The sequence below is a fragment of the Diadema antillarum genome, unplaced genomic scaffold, assembly GCF_040938485.1.
Source record: "Diadema antillarum isolate AM-2024a unplaced genomic scaffold, OU_Dant_1.0 scf00000147, whole genome shotgun sequence".
Lineage (NCBI taxonomy): Eukaryota > Metazoa > Echinodermata > Echinoidea > Diadematoida > Diadematidae > Diadema > Diadema antillarum.
Genome location: NW_027271036.1, coordinates 605,383 through 622,238, shown reverse-complemented (window position 1 = coordinate 622,238; position 16,856 = coordinate 605,383). Strand labels below are relative to the sequence as shown.

The 16,856-nt window shown below is 37.5% G+C and overlaps 1 protein-coding gene across 1 annotated transcript in view; it reads left to right on the top strand.

Moving 5' to 3' along the window:
- LOC139721679 (leucine-rich repeat serine/threonine-protein kinase 1-like) overlaps positions 1-16,856 on the top strand; it is an 83,926-nt gene that overhangs the window by 12,152 nt on the left and 54,918 nt on the right. The window contains exon 4 of the mRNA XM_071633009.1: positions 25-204. Within this exon, the coding sequence (XP_071489110.1) occupies positions 25-204 (180 nt within the window). The remainder of the gene's footprint in view (positions 1-24; positions 205-16,856) is intronic.

Here is a 16,856-nt window from a genome sequence, read left to right as displayed (position 1 = left end):
GCGCATTTATCTCCCTTCTGTCAGGCTGTGCTGATGACACAGAAGATTTAATCCGCCTGCTATGTTGTGCCTGTGAGTCTGGACAGAAGGAGATGGTAGACTACTGGTTGGGCCATCTGAGGTCCAAGCAGGACCCCCTGGGCCAGGGAATGGTGGTGGATGCACTGCAGGATGGCCATCACCCACTGGTCTCTGCTTGCAAAGGTAATTCTCCGGTTTCTTAACCCATTGCTACAACACGCATTTCTCATAGACACCTGCCTGAGTATACTCGGGATTCGTCATCAACGGGTTAAAGGGACGGGATTCGTCATCAACGGGTTAAAGGGATGGTATAGTTTTGGTTGAGGTGGGACTTAAGGTTTCCAGCTTTACTTTATGAGATACATGTAGCAAGAAACCTCTTACGAAGTATAAAAGAGAATATAATTCTCAGAGGCATTCAAAGTTTATTTGATGAAAATTGGTTTTGAAATGGCAGAGATATCAAAACAAATTGACACTATCAAAAGCAAAGGTGGGACCCACCTTTTATTAAAATTGCTTTGTTTTACTTTGTTTTTTGATATCTCTGCCATTTCAAAATCAGTCTTCCTCAAATAAACTATGAATTCCTATTTGAATGATATAGGCCTACTGTAGCATTTCATAAAGTGGTTTCTTAGTATCTCACCAGGGGTGTATCCAGGATTTTTTCTGGGGGGGGGGGGGTCGTAATCAAAATTGTTGGACCTTTACCTTTGCGAGGGAGGGTGTGGAAGGGGGGTGTCCCCCCTCCCACGGTAGGGAGTTTTTGAATTTTATATCTTAAAATGGGGCCATTTGGTGCATACAAAAGTGACTTTTTCGGCATGGCAGTGCGGCTTAGAAATAAGGTGTGGCATATTAAACTAAGTTATGAAATTTACGAGGTTTTTGACAATTTGCTGGAACACCACCTGGTCACTTTTTTTCCTGTTGTATATAGGGTAAAAACCCCTAAAAAAACAAAAATGTCTTTTACAAAAAGTGGACCTTCTGAATTTTTTTTTTTTTTTTTTTGGGGGGGGGGGGGGGGGGGGGGGTCGTACGACCCTCCCGACCCCCGCCATGCTCACAAAAAGTTGAAAAGCTGAATCCTTACCTCAGCCAGTACTAGACCATCTCTTTAATCCCTCAATGTCTTTTTACCCTTTCACAGTGGAACTAACCTATACCTGAAAGTCTTGGCTTAGACCATGCTAAACCGTTGTCTCACCATGTGCCCAGGCACTGAGCTAATTTTTTTTTCTTTTTTTTTTCTTTTTTCAAAGTTTTCTCACCAGCATTGAGTATAGTAATCCATTGAACCTAAACCCTGTTGTAAAGTAAGCAAGCCCACTAAGGGTGTAGCAGTGTGCCTCAGTCCAACAGGAAGGCCGTGGTGACACAAAGAGGATAAAAGGATTAAGGAAATGTCTCTTCATTGACAATTAGTTTCCAGACATCTTTGTCAATCAGGGAAGTCATTTTCCAGTCATTGTTTGATGTGCACTTCCATCTGGAAGCCAGATGCGATTTTGTTTTCATTTTTTTTTTTTTTTTTTGCCATTTGTATAAAAAGCGTCAAATAAGGCCCCCCCCCCCATAAAAAAAAAAAAACAGAAAGTTGTTTGATTGCCCTTAACTGCCAAAACCCAAGAGGGGCATAGCAATTGCTCAGTCCCATAATAGGGAGTACCTAATCCCCCACTACCCTGTACTGTAGTGTCCGTATGGCCTTCGATGCAGTCCATCTGCAGTCACACTGGCAAAAGATTGAGGAGTTAAGATCACAAAGTATTCACAGTCTTTGGTCATCCAGTCACACTGGCAGCCAACGCAAATTCCTCGATTTAAAAGGTCAAGAAGTTTGGGTCACTTGTGCACTTGAGCCCTAGTGAGGGTCCCATATCGTATCGGGGTCCCATATCGTACAAGCTTTGCTTTTTAGTGGGAATCTCTATTTCCATTCCCCTCCGTATTTAATTTGTACTGTGCATGTGTTTTCTTCATTTTGTTACTCATCATCACATGTATTTTGCTAATTTCCGTTTTTGCAATTATTGCAAATATGTTCTGCTTTATATACATTGTATATAATTTTCTCTGTCTATTTGATGGAAATGAAAATAGATTTGAACTTTGAACTTTGTGCAAGAAAGAAGATAGAGGGTGCTGTCTGACAGCTAACAATTGTTTGTTTGTTTGTTTGTTTGTTTGTTTGTTCATTTCCATCTGAGAAGATGGCTGGATAACCCATATGTGATCAGCTACGCTAAGCTGGTCTTCCATGGGGTCCAGTTGGATGTAAGGTGGGACCACTTCACCAGGTTAAACATCCTGCTCCTTGCGATGAATGAATGAAGCGGGATCTTTTACGTGCATGAGTTATGACTCTCTCTCTCATACATGGTACCTCCATTTTATGTCCTATCCGAGGGACAGAGTGTTTTGCCTCTTGCTAGAGGGGGTGGTATGATTACACACGACATTGCTCAGTCCAGACTCGGGTTCGAACCCGGGTCCTTGGGATCGTGGGGCAAATGCGCTAGCGACTGAGCCAACTCACCACCACTGAGCCAACTCACCATTGATTGTGACATAACAATTCACACAGGTGCTTCCCAGCGATTCGAGGCACCACCCGAAATCCATTGATTGATGCTGTAAACAGTCGGTGGACATGTCATGTGACAAACTTTGCAAAGTTTCAGTTGTACCGAGCTTTCAAATATCCCTAGTTGGGATGAGAAGTTTTCTGAGAAAGTTAATGGGAAGTTTGTGGTTACACTGGCAAAACTTTGAGATCTTAAAGATCACGATCTTTTGCCCGTGTTACTGTGGCTGATATGAGTGAAAATTGCTTTCCAGACATCCATGCTAGTTGGTCAAGAATTTGGCCCGAGAGGATTCTGTCAGTTGACCAATGACAGCACACTATGGGCTGATCATCCTTCACACTGTGACCTGCAGTTTATTCATGTCAATTCAATCACCCTTTCAATATTCACGCAGTGCCATATCATATGTGTAAATCACAATACCAATCTATTACAATTGGTTGTTGAAAGCTGAGGATGTTGGACTCAGTAAATCCAATGTGCAGTATCTGCTTTATTTGTCTCACACTAATGGTCTGTTATGATGTGTAAATAGACATTTACACCATATATAGCATTTGTTCATAGCATTTTATGACTGTTTATTTGTTCTAAGAGCCATTGGCAGTCAGTTGTGATGTTCCAAACCCAAAAATGGCAGTCTGGTTCACTATGTTCAAAGTGCAAATTTGAATGCTGTCAAATACCATCAACATCTGGATCCCTGTCATTTTGTAGTGCAAGCTCTGTTTTGGACATTTTGATACCCTAAGATTTTTTAAGAAACTAGTTGATTCTGGCATTATTATCCTAAAGTCTGTATATAGTTGTGTCTTTTCTGACGTTCATGGTAATACATAAATCAATTTTTGATATATATAGGCCCTAATGTATATGCCAAATATGTAGCGAGGTTTTTATTTTCACAAATTTTTGAAGTTAGGTGCTATTTGTGAATTTAAAGGGTGTGTACCGTTCTGGTCGAGATGTAGATTTAGCTTTTAATGTTTTGCGAGATATTCAGAAACCACTCTATGAGATGTCAAAGAGCATGCAGTTCTAAGGGGTATCAAAAGTTTATTCGACGAAAATCGGTTTTGAAATGGCTGAGATATCCAAAAACAAGGTGAATCAAAGAGATCCTAATAAAGTTGTGGCATGTCGCCTTTTATCATTATCACTTTTTTTTTATATTTCAGCCATTTGAAAACCAATTTTCATCAAATAAACGTTGAATCCTTCTTAAAATTACATGCTCTTTCATAATTCATAAGAGGCTTTTCATTATCTCACTTAGGAATGTTCAAAACATGAATCCCTACCTCGACCAGTACTGTACAGTCCCTTTAAAGACATGCGAAAATATTAACTCTGATCCTGATATGAATGTGACGTGCACGTATACATTTCTCCATTCAGTACTGTACTCCACGATCGCGAATTTAACCACTTGAGAAATTGTTGGGAAGTCCCAATTTGTGAAAATTTAGAATTGCTAAGTATATATGGCGTATACAGTATAGTGTCACCACATTTTGCTATGCTACACATGTATGTATAATGTCAAAGCACTTTACATCATTCACTGAGCTTCCACATCCACATCTGTAAAATGCAATACTTCCTTTTTCACTGGAGTATTATAGGCTTTCATGCTTATGCTAATGCTGTCTAATACAACCAGAATAAATATGCTGTAAATCAGTGTAGGGAAGAGAGTTTGATTACAACAGGAAAGGAATGTGGATCATTATCTGAAATGAACAAATACAAAAGGGAACATATATGGCAGGGGAATATAAAAGGGTTGGAGGTCTACTGGTCAGACAGTGATTATTAATGGAAGTGACAGAGAATACAGAGACAAGGTGTATAGAAAATATGTATTTAACTAAGCTGACTACAGCACCAAGACAATGTACAGACCTGTTCAAATAGTAGCAGTAGGGTCCTACAATACCATTTTATAGACATGCACCTCAATTGATATTGAGTGGAGAAGAAGAATTATATCTGTCATATTGGGGCTGATGACGCCAGGGGCCATGATAGGGTTGAAACTTCTGGCCCTCTCCATACCCATTCAAATGCACTGTCAAGAAATAGCCAGTACACATCTTACTCGCCTGCATGATACACAAAAAGATCGGGTCCAGGGCCCCATTATAAATTATATTGTATGAAAGATGTTAGGATAGCAACTCTTGCGGGAATGGCAACTTCCCATAGCAACAGCCAATCAGGAAGCTGGGTTCTTGTCATTCATTGCCATGACAATTACCATTCCAGCAAGAGTTGCTATTATATCAACTTTTTATGAAATGGGGTCCAGGATCTATCCTTTATCAGCCCTGCTGGATTGGGCCTAGTCTTTGTCAAAAGACTTCTGCTGAATTTCATATGGTGAGAGGAGCAAACCAGAGGGTTCTCACATTGAGGCAGAGTCAAGCATGCTTAAAGGCAAACCCAAGTTAGAAGACCTGCCAGAATTCTGTGACTTACATCTTTTGAATTGCTGAATTTCGCTATCAGGCTTCGATACCAGAAATCACAACCAATCAGCCAAGGTCTGCTTGCGCTTCCACATGATACATTTTGCTCTGAGTACTGACAGGGAAATCTAGTGATTCCATCTTTGTCATAGTGACCAATTGAATTATCAAATGCTGAAGTATTTAGAAGGAGTGGTGCACAAGTCTGCTTTCTTGCTGGCTTAGGAAGAGAATTCACATTTGTACTGACTCAGAGGAAAACAGTGTATGAGTAAAGGAAACCAAGATCCCAAGAGAAATGTGGATTGAGTGAAAGCAGCAACATTAGCAGAACACATCAGTGAAAGTTTGAGGAAAATTGGACAATCGATGCAAAGGTTATGACTTTTTAAAGTTTTGGTATGGAACCGCTGGATGAGGAGACTACTGCAGGTAATGACATCATGTGTGGGCAACAATATCAGTATCAAGTTGATGGAATGTGTAATTGTCATGAAAAATTAAATTTTTGTGGAATTCCCTTTATATTTTCTTTATATTGTTTTCCACATCTGACACCATAACCTCTGTTAGTCTCTTCATCCAGCGGTTCCAACACCAAAACTTCATAAATTCAAAAATTCATAGCTTTTGCATCAATTGTCCGATTTTCCTCAAACTTTCACTGATGTGTGCCAGTAATGTTGCTGCTTTCACTCAATCCACATTTCTCTTTGGGCTTTGGTTTCCTTCAAAATCTTCAATAGCACAGATTCACCCCTTCAGCATAGTTTTGTAGATTTTCTCAGCAAAGTTTTAAATAACCTTTTGCCTGATTTTTTGACTTATCAAGTGAACGTAAAAGTATCTAACTACAATCTGAGGAACTCGGCATTTAAAGTATTGTTACCAAAACCAAAGACCAATTTCTGCAAAAGTGGTACTGTTTACATAGCAGCTCAATTATTCAATCAATTACCGGAAGCCACGAGAACATGTACAAGGTTAGCACAATTTCTGAAGGATATCGATTCTGTTTTCTAACTTGATTTATGAGTTTTTCTATTTCTTAGTAATATATTTTTTTTATCACTTCCTTTCCGAGATTTTTGTCCCCGCCGAACGAGTTCGAGCAGGGACTATGAAACGGGCTCCGTACGTGTGTGTGTCCGTCTGTCCGTCTGTCCGTCCGTGCGTCCGTGTGTGATCAAAATGTTCAAAATGCTACTCCTTCGCCATTTCTAACCCGATTTTGATTTTGTTTGCTTTATATGATAGCACTACATAGGAGCTTTGAAACTTCTATACAGAATTTCAGTTGTGACCTTTGACCTAAATTGTACATTTTGCTTCAAAATGCTACTCCTTCGCCATTTCTAACCTGATTTTGCTTCCGTTTGCTTTATATGATGGCACTAGGTGAGGGCTTCAAAACTTCTACACAGAATTTTGACCTTTGACTTCTTTGACCTTTGACCTTGATTTTTGACCTATATTGTACATTGCCTACAAAATGCTACTCCTTCGCCATTTCTAACCCGATTTCGATTCTGTTTGCTTTATGTGATGGCACTAGGTGAGGGCTTCAAAACTTCTACACAGAATTTTGACCTTTGACTTCTTTCACCTTTGACCTTGATTTTTGACCTATATTGTACATTTTGCTACAAAATGGTACTCCTTCGCCATTTGTAACCCGATTTCAATTCCATTTGCTTTAAGTGATGGCACTAGGTGAGGGCTTCAAAACTTCTACACAGAATTTTGACCTTTGACTTCTTTGACCTCTGACCTTGATTTTTGACCTGTATTGTACATTTTGCTACCAAATGCTACTCCTTCGCCATTTCTAACCCGATTTCGATTCCGTTTGCTTTTTGTAATGGCACTAGGTTAGGGCTTCAAAACTTCTACACAGAATTTTGACCTTTGACTTCTTTGACCTTTGACCTTGATTTTTTGCCTATATTGTACATTTGCTACAAAATGCTACTCCTTCGCCATTTCTAACCCGATTTCGATTCCGTTTGCTTTATGTGATGTCACTAGGTGAGGGCTTCAAAACTTCTACATAGAATTTTGACCTTTGACTTCTTTGACCTTTGACCTTGATCTTTTTACCTATATTGTACATTTTGCTACTAAATGCTACTTCCGGCGGGGACATATATATTACGCACCGCGTAATTTCTACTTTTCCTTGTTTTTTCTCTCTTCATACTACATTCTACTGTCTGACTGTTTTGTAAAGAGTGTTGTGTATATATGTATTTTTTCTCTAATCTATTTGTTTCGTTATACCGATTATTGTCTATGTATTATCCTATACGTTGATTGTACCACATTATGTTTTTTGTACAGTGTATATCAAACGGACAGCCTAACGGCTGAGTGCAAGTATTTTTACCCGTGTTTAAATAAATAAAACAAACAAAACAAAACAAATCATTATGTGTTGGTAAAAGAAATATCATGCTATAACTAAGCTCTGAAGATACATTTCTGTTGTGGAGTGACAACATTAGTTTAGTCATCACAAAAAGGGAAAACTAAGATGTAGTTACGGCATTATATGTCTGCCGGTACCTGATGTACAGTAACTCCAGATTATCGGAAGTGCACAAGTCAACACTGAAACTGTGAAAGTGTTTTAACCCCATTTGATCTCTGATGTGGATTAGATATTAATTGAAACCTCATTCATTTGCACGTATGGTGATGTCTAGCATATGAACCCGGCTGCTCACGATGAAATATGTGCACATTTATATGTGATAAGGTAAATACTAGCCATCTTATACTCCAGTAAAGAAATGGTAGGCCAGATTAATTGAATTTGATTCTTAGAATGAACGGATAAGTTGTAGATCAAATTTTGACCTTGCAGGAAATGTCCACATCATACAATCACAAACACTACCCTATAGTGTCAATATGAGCTATTCATTATTGTATTCCCTGTGTGTATGGTTTAGGTCTAAATCTCCCTAACACTTCCCCATTCTTTGACACAGGTTGAACACAACTTGATTTCACGGTGACCCTTTCTTTGAGGTCACGGATGTGAGTACAATTTACAGATCATAACTATGACTTCACACCTTTCTGTTTGAGGAACTCATTCCAAAATGTGTTCGTGAAATTGCAACAATTTACTTTTGATTATTGGTTTGTTTGTTTTTTCTTCTATGTACATCATTAATAGGAAATACAAAATTTGTGACTGATAAAACTTATTCATACACTTGGACTTTACCCTCTGCTTGTATGAGAAATATGCACAGCAATTCTATGCCCACCATTTGAAGTAATAGAGCCATTACATACTCCACTGCCGTCAATGAAAGCCAGCTGTAGTCTGTTACTGCTAGTGGATATCATACTGTTGAGCTGTGAACACCATTGTAGACTATAGTGATCAGCTGGTTTTTGTTGTTGTGACAGGTAATATCAAATTCTGTCAGCATTTTAACACAAAAATTAAATCAAATATTTATTTCCTCTCTTGCTGAGATTACCATTTCAAGATTATTATAATGTTTATTAGGTCTTCTTAAACAGGATTGTTTTGTTTATTTTTTGTTTGCTATAGTCTACACAAGGTTATTGTATTGGTGTTAATGTTGGAAAGCAGAAGACATGAAATTGATATGCAACTATATGACATATCTTTTTATGAATATTGTACAATAATTGTGTAGTTCATAAGGCAACCTTTAATTATTTGTGCTTTGATGACCAATGTACCTGAAACTTTGCATGGTCATGCTTGTATAGGATTATTCATGTTTGCGCAAGGTATTATGATGTGTGCACGTGGTAGTATCATATTTGCAGAAGATACATATATGTGTACAAACATGTAGTATGCTGATATTATCATTCTTCTAGGTGATATGTCTGTAAATAACAGCGCTGCATTATGTGTATTTTAATAAAGCAGGTGTATATAGACCTTTAAAGTTGCATCTATGAGATACATAGACCTGTCCACTGTCTTTTCAGACCCACTCACATCACATACTGTATATGCCATATATTTCGGGAGTCTAAATTTTCACGAATCGGGACTTCCCAAAAATTTCGCAAGTGGTTAAATTCACGACCGTGGAGTCCTGTACTGAACAGAGAAAATGTATACATGTACGTCACATTCATATCGGCATTAGAGTCAATATTTTCATGTGTTTTTAATTTCGCAAATAGCAGCTGACTGGCGAAATTCGCGAAAATAAAAACCTTGCGAAATATTCGGCATATACAGTAGTACATATATGTACATGTATGCTCTGTGTGTACTGTAAAACCAGAAAAGTTTGCAGCATGAAACTTTCACGAATTTGAGCCAACTGCCTTTTTTTTTGCAGCTCAAAACATTCATGTATTGCCACTGGCATTCAATACATTCAGTAGACAAGAACTCGTGCATGCAGTTTAATTTCACAAATCCAGGCTCCTTTCAAACTGTGCAAAAGTTTCATGCACATGAAAAAATAGCTTGTTTTACAGTATTTCAAGATCAGCATATTCAAGTTGTACAGTTATCAAACAGACTAAGTATTATCCATTCCCAGGAAATTTTTGGAGAGTTGTAATAAATCAGCAAAATAGTGCCTGTAAGGATCTGGATGGTAGCATATGTCAAATTATAATTCAAAACCACAATTTTTACAACATTTTAACATGTACAACCTTACCAAATAACAAGGAGAAATTCCATTCTACATTCATTTGAATAGAAAGAGTATAAGCAGGCTAATTTTCATTTATTTAGTTATTTTGTTATTGTTGAAGAAACAGCCATTTTTAACCCTCCCTCTGGCTTGCATGCAATTGTTTGCTAAGATTATTTTTCAGTGAATCGTAAACAGGAAGTTGTATTAATCTAGAGGTTGCAATGACGAAGCAGTAATTTCGATGAGGGAAGCCGTGGCTGGCTTGTCATTGACCTAAAAAATCAATTCACAGTGTTTTTACATATCAACCACAGTGGAGACTTTTTACTCAATGATGTATGTACCTCATCTATATGTTCTTATGATTGGTATTCTGTGCAAATAGGTGAATTTGTAGAATTTCCAAACTCTCCTGTCTTTTTGTCCATTTCTACCGAAATTTTCTATCTTTGGTCTGTTGGATTGTAGTAGGAGATTCTCATTACAGTCAACTCGAGGATGGAAATAATTTTTCCTTTAAATATTTGACATTTTTCATGCCCTTCTCACAGATTATTAAATCATATTGTTCATGCTACATGCAAGGAAAGTCTTAGCTTTCACCCATTTTTTTTTTTTTTGCTTTTGCTTGGTGTAGTTTCTTTTCAGCATGACTTTTTTTAGTCATGTAAGTAATTTATAATGTAGAGTGAAAAAATCTCTTTTATACAAGTCCTCTATAAACCATAAAAAATTATTTAGTTGGAAAATATCAAAAGCCTCTTCATTAATTTCTAAATTAGTGAAAAACAGATTCTTAAGTTGCTAGTCATTTTTAGAAGATTAATGTTCCTGCTTTTCCCTTAAATGGACATATTCTTTGTGTAGACTTCTGTCTGATTTTGCACAGATTTGATAAAGTTAGCCAGTCCCACTTTATCTTTTTTCCATATAAAATACATAGTGTAAAGCAGAGTTACCAATTTTAAAGAGGATAAAATGATAAATACTGCAGCAGATTTCTGAACAATCAGTCTGTTGCACTTGGAACGACCGCAATTCTGTGCCGTGGTTTGTTTTTGTTTGGCATAGAAGGATCAGAGCAGGGAAGTGACCACTTCCCATCCTCATTCAATTGTGACTTCTAGGGTCACAGGGTCATCCTGTTGCTTACCAAACACTGTCAACACCATCTTCTTGGGACCAGTTCACTGGTGCTCTTAATTACAAACACCTGTAGGTTTTCTAAGGTCTCCCTAATACCCTTTTCACGCTGAACCCCCCCCCCCCCCCCAAGACTGTCAGCACCCCAGCTCCCTTAAAGGGAAAATGCAATCCCAAAATAAATTAGTCTGATAGAAAAGAGTAAAATCTTGCGAATTCAACGATTAAAAATTTGACGGAAATCGGATGGAAAATACGGAAGTTATGAAGTTTTGAAGTTTTGCTTATTTCTGCAAAACAATTCTTGTACAGTGGATATGAATGTGCAAATGAGTGAGCTGGCCATGTCATAACCTCACAATTTTCCACTGATCGTGTACAAAAAATGACAAAAATTCGATGTTTCAAACATGATGTTATTCCTGGTTGAATAACTTCAGAATAGTGATCAGTAGGATATACCAAGATTTGAGCCGCAGGCATAATTGCGTTTGGATGAAAAACTGGAAATTTCAAAATGTTATGTACAAACTATATGGCAAGTTGGAGGGTATGACATGCTCACTTCCCCATTTGCATATTCATATTTCCCATTCAAGAACTGTTTCCAGAAAGATTGGTGAATCTTCAAAATGTCATAACTTCCTTATTTTTCACCTGATTTTGATCAAAATTTTACCGTTGAACTTGTAATATTTTATTCTTTCTTGTAAGACTACTTACACATACACTGTGTATGACATGCATATATTTTGCAAAGTTTTTTTTTTACAAATTTTGTTAGTTGGATGCTGTTCATGAACATATGCGAAAATATCAATTCTAGATGTTATTTCTCGTAGACCTCAAGAGAAGTATGAACGTAGGTCGTATGTTATCAGCATCATCTCTCAGCAAGTAGCATGCTGCCTTGTTTCATGTAAAAGCTGCTTTGTTAGACAGTCTGCATAATGACAAGAACATGCAAGAAAAATAGACCTGAATATGTATGTTTCTTTCATTGTCAGATACTGAGTGCTCATACTATACTGAAATGCAATGGATTTTGCCATGGATTGAAGATTAGATTTGGTGTTTAATAACCTGTCATGCAATGCAATAAACAAATTAAGTCTAGTAAAGTCCACAAGAAACAATAATGATTAAAATTCTGTGCATATGTGTGCTCTGCAGAAGTACATGTGTAACAAGAGTTTTTTTTTGTAATCCCAATTTTGCGAAATATATATCTGTGGTAATATTACAGAATATTTTCTATGCTCCTTGAAATCAGGCCATTATCAGAATAAGGTTGACCTTTAAAAATATATCATCATTGATGCACATGCAATATTTCAACTTTGACGGGCTCATATGATATGATATTAATTCGAATTGACCTGAAACTTGGCAAACATATGCTCAACAAAATTACGAAGCGATTCCTTTAAAAAAATATATCATTTTTGCTTTACGTACGCCCATATAGGTCTTAATGATGCACGCTTGCAAAATTTTGAAATGTTGAAAATGGCCTGCAATGTATTCAAAATGATCTCTAAGTCATTAGGAGCATTTTGAAATGTATGTGCGCATCATGATAACCTGAATAGTGACTATTATTTAATATTTAAATACAAATATTGCATGCTCTATGATGCACTATACTGGATTAGAGAACGACAAATCCAAAAATATTCCGAGTGCTGTTTTGTTTCACCGAGGCCGCAGGCCGACGTGAATAGAACTGCACGAGGGATAATTTAGTATTTGGAGTTCTATAGTCCAGTACTGGTGCATCAATAGAACATGCACTAATTGTTATAGTAAATAGGTCCCTCAATCTAAATGTATTTTCCGTAGGTCTAGGCCCTAGATCTAACATTAGACTCACCATACCGGCACTGATTTCTTGCACGCAGAGTTTCATAACCTCTTGCACACCCTACTGTACTGTAGTTTACGTACACAGCGCGTGACGCTAGTACAGCCGTGTATGCGTATTGTACATCACAGAGCAGACTCGCGTATAAACTCCTACATTCTGCGTCCAGTGCTCTACGCGCGCATACGTTGAAATGCTTGGCCTTGTCCTACTACATCCCTCCCTGCGCGAATCTCTGCGTACATGAAGCGTAGGCACGCGTTGTAAGCGTTCGATATAGTGGCACATTACGGTCGCGCCACTATACCGGCATTTTCCCACAATCACGTGATGCTATCCAACCAATCACAACGCAAATTTCATTCAACCTATTTACTGTTATAAAATGGGCTTTAGAATCTTTGCAATCTGATTGGTCAACTGTCATGCATTGATTTTTACTGATCCACACTGAGCTATGCATCTGGTAAAATCTGAACGCATGGCTTAAAGGTAGGGGATACCTTTTACAGACCTCCCAAAATGCAGCAAAACATTAAATATGAACCTCAGGGGACTTGCTTAGGCCACTGCTTAGAAATTTGGAAGTCAACCGTTATCTAAAATTTGAATAATGCACAAAACTCAACTACTCAGTAGTTCTGTGTGTCAGCCACACTTAAGCCTTTTTGTTGCATTCTTCTGTATTTGTGATCTATAAACACAAATCTAAAAGTACTAGAGTTGATGTAATAACATATAGAGTGTGTGGTAAGAATGTATATAGAAATGTTTGTAAGTGTTGACGAACTTTCTTCACAAAATATACATGATGAACACACATGCAGTACATGGGTCTGCGAAGGTAGCCTAGTAATGTACTGGAATTTACGGTGAGCCCCGAAAACAATTCAATTCAAAATCTAACCGTCAAAAAAATGTACTAAATGTTACCTTCCACTTTCAATACTTTATGGGAGTTTCTAAAATGATATTCTCTTCTACATACCACTGTATTTATACAACTCTTCATTTAAGGCATGCAAATGGGATTTTGTATTTTGTTGTAGGTGCCCTGGATACCTGATGGTAAAAAAAACCCAGCATTTCATGAATTTAAGGGCCCATTTTATAACACGAATGATGAAAAAAGAAAGAAAAGACAATAAAATCAAAGAATGAAAGAAAGATTCTTACAAGCCCAATGCAAAACTAGAGATTGTAATTTGTCATCACTGACAAATTAAGGTGATCCGATTTTTTTTTATCAATGATTCGAGTCCTGATCGCAATAGGCATGACCATACAAGTTTCATCTGTGTTTAGAGACATTGGCCGTGTGATGTTTGCATTCTCATTTAGCAAAGGGAGTCATATCTGCCATGTTAGGTACAAAATTCTGTATACACTATAACGAAAAAACAGCAACAAGTACATATGACCTTTGACCCACCTTTGCACTCCCAAGATTGCATCTGATGAAATAGTGGTTATTTTGTGAAATGATTCTCGCGACATTGTCTATACGTGTGAAAAATATGGGAAAGATAGGACAGGTATTCACTAAGATACAGGATGAAACATTTATGACCTTTGACCCTAATTTACACACCCAAGATGTTGTCCGATCTAGTAGTTGTTATTTTATGAAATAATGTACGAGACATGAACTAAACATGTGCAAAATATGGGGGTGATAGGGCGTGTTTTTCTTGAGTTATTGCAAAGAAAGTTGCAGAAAGAAAGAAATATCTCAATACATAGAAGATAAGCTTTAATTTCAACCAAGATTTTTATCGTAATCCCGACATTGTATGAAAAAACGAAGGCATGAAAACGATAGCGCAAAGTCTCAGCTACAACATATTAAAATCTGGGAGAAATTCACTGAAGGGTAAGTGAGCTAGTGCTCGATAAAGACAATCATGTCAATTTTCACATAAAAAAAAACCCTCCCATAGAGATAACACGTCATAACGAAGATACAAAAAGAAGTACATATGACCTTTGACCTCAATTTGCACACCCAAGATGGCATCTGAGTAAAAAGTAGTTATTTTGTGAAATGATCCTTGTAACATAGTCCTTACGTGTGCAAAATATGGGAAAGATAAGACATGTATTCACTAAGATACAGGGTGAAACACTTATGACCTTTGACCCTAATTTACATACCCAAGATGGTGTCCGATCAAGTAGTTGTTATTTTATGAAATAATTCACGTGACATGAACTAAACATGTGCAAAATATGGAAGTGATAGGGTATGTTTTTCTTGAGTTATTGCACAGAAAGTTGCAGAAAGAAAGAAATATTTCAATACATCGAAGATAAGCTTTAATTTCAAGCAAGTTTTTTGACGTGATCCCGACATCGTATGAAAAAACGAAGGGCACACTTACAATAGCCCAAAGTCTCAGCTACAACATATTAAAATCTTGGAGAAATTCACCGAAGCATAAGTGAGCTAGTGCTCGATGAAGATAGTCATGTCAGTTTTCATTTCCATAAAAATTGCACTCCCATAGAGATTACACGTAAACTGGTCAAATTTGACAAGGTTACTTTCAATCCATTTTTACGAAGTGATGCCGTCATCCAATCAAAATTTTGTAATTCTATGACTGAAAGATGATTAAATAAGCTACATTATATTGAAATTTGGGTGAAAATTGGCAAAGGATAAGTGAGATATGCTCGAGTAAACTTGAAATTTGATGACGTCATTTTGAAAATTTACTTTTTTTACTTTATTAAGAAATTTGATATCTTTTAATCATTTTGTCAGCATAGCCAGCCCATGAAATAACATGAACAACTCATCAGCTTTCAGAATATGCCAAGAAAAAGGGGGGTCACCGTTCATCCTGACGAGTTAAATCCGATTTAAAATTGACGGTTTTTTGGCATAGTTGCACTGCGTATCCCCATTGACGCACGCGCGGAATTTTGAGTTTGACGTGCCCGTATGACGTCATATTAAGTCAGATTGACTTGAAACTTGGTAGAAATATTCCTTGACATTTTGGACATCCGATCCGTGTGAAAAAACTGAAAATTTCTATTGCATATAAGCTGTGCGTGCGAATATGTGCGCGCGCGTACGCGTCCGTCCAATTTTTTCAATTTTTCAAAAAATGCTCCAAATGATCTGAAACGTATGCAAAAAAAAATTGAGCTCGATTTGAGCATACAAATATTTCAACGCGCGCGTACGCGCGCGTTTTAAGATAAATATGAATTTTGAGAACATGAGTAGAACCCGCTTGACTTGAAATATATGTGACGTAAATTTCATTGAAAAATTCCATTCCATTAATGAGATATGCATGAAAATGTGTTTTCATATAATGACGTCATAGTGACGTCACGGTCGACTGATTACTATGATCTCACTTGATCTGTCGTCTTTGGGACATGATACATATATGGTATAAGTTTGACATTGATAGGCAATGCACTTTCTGAGCTAACTCTTGCACAACTTTTGCGGAGAAATAAAGAAATAAAGAAAGAAGAATAAAGAATCAGTACAGATACAGAAGGTGATCCGAGAGGATACTCGGATCACCTAATTATCTGTGTGAGAACTTGAGACTAACATTAGTCACTTATTCTTAACCCACTACAACCCAAATATGGTAAATTTTATCCAGTTTTACTGTATGGCATGTTGGGTCTCTATGAACAATGGTTTTAAAATGCAAATGTGAAATAAGCCCTTTTTACACTTGTGTTTCTTAACCCCGGACTTTCTCTGACCCAGGACTATCGTTAGTCCCGTACCAATTTTTTCAGCTTTTTACACTCGCCAATTAGACCCGTACTAAGCTCTTGTCCGGGGCTAAGGAGAAAATTGACCTTTTTACACTCGTATTTCTTAGTCCGGTACTTTCCAACCCACATGAATATTCATGATTATGCTGTGTGCTGTACACGTACACGCACGCACCGGCAGCACTTGATTACCTCATTTCTGATTGGTCAGTGAGGGTCGGACTTCGTCTCCGTCGCTTAGCCCAGGATTATTTTTTCGTTCTGTTTACACTCACTTGCTTGGCACCGCAATTGTGGTGCTAACCCTGCTATTTTGCAGGGCCAGATAGTACGGGATTATCGGTGG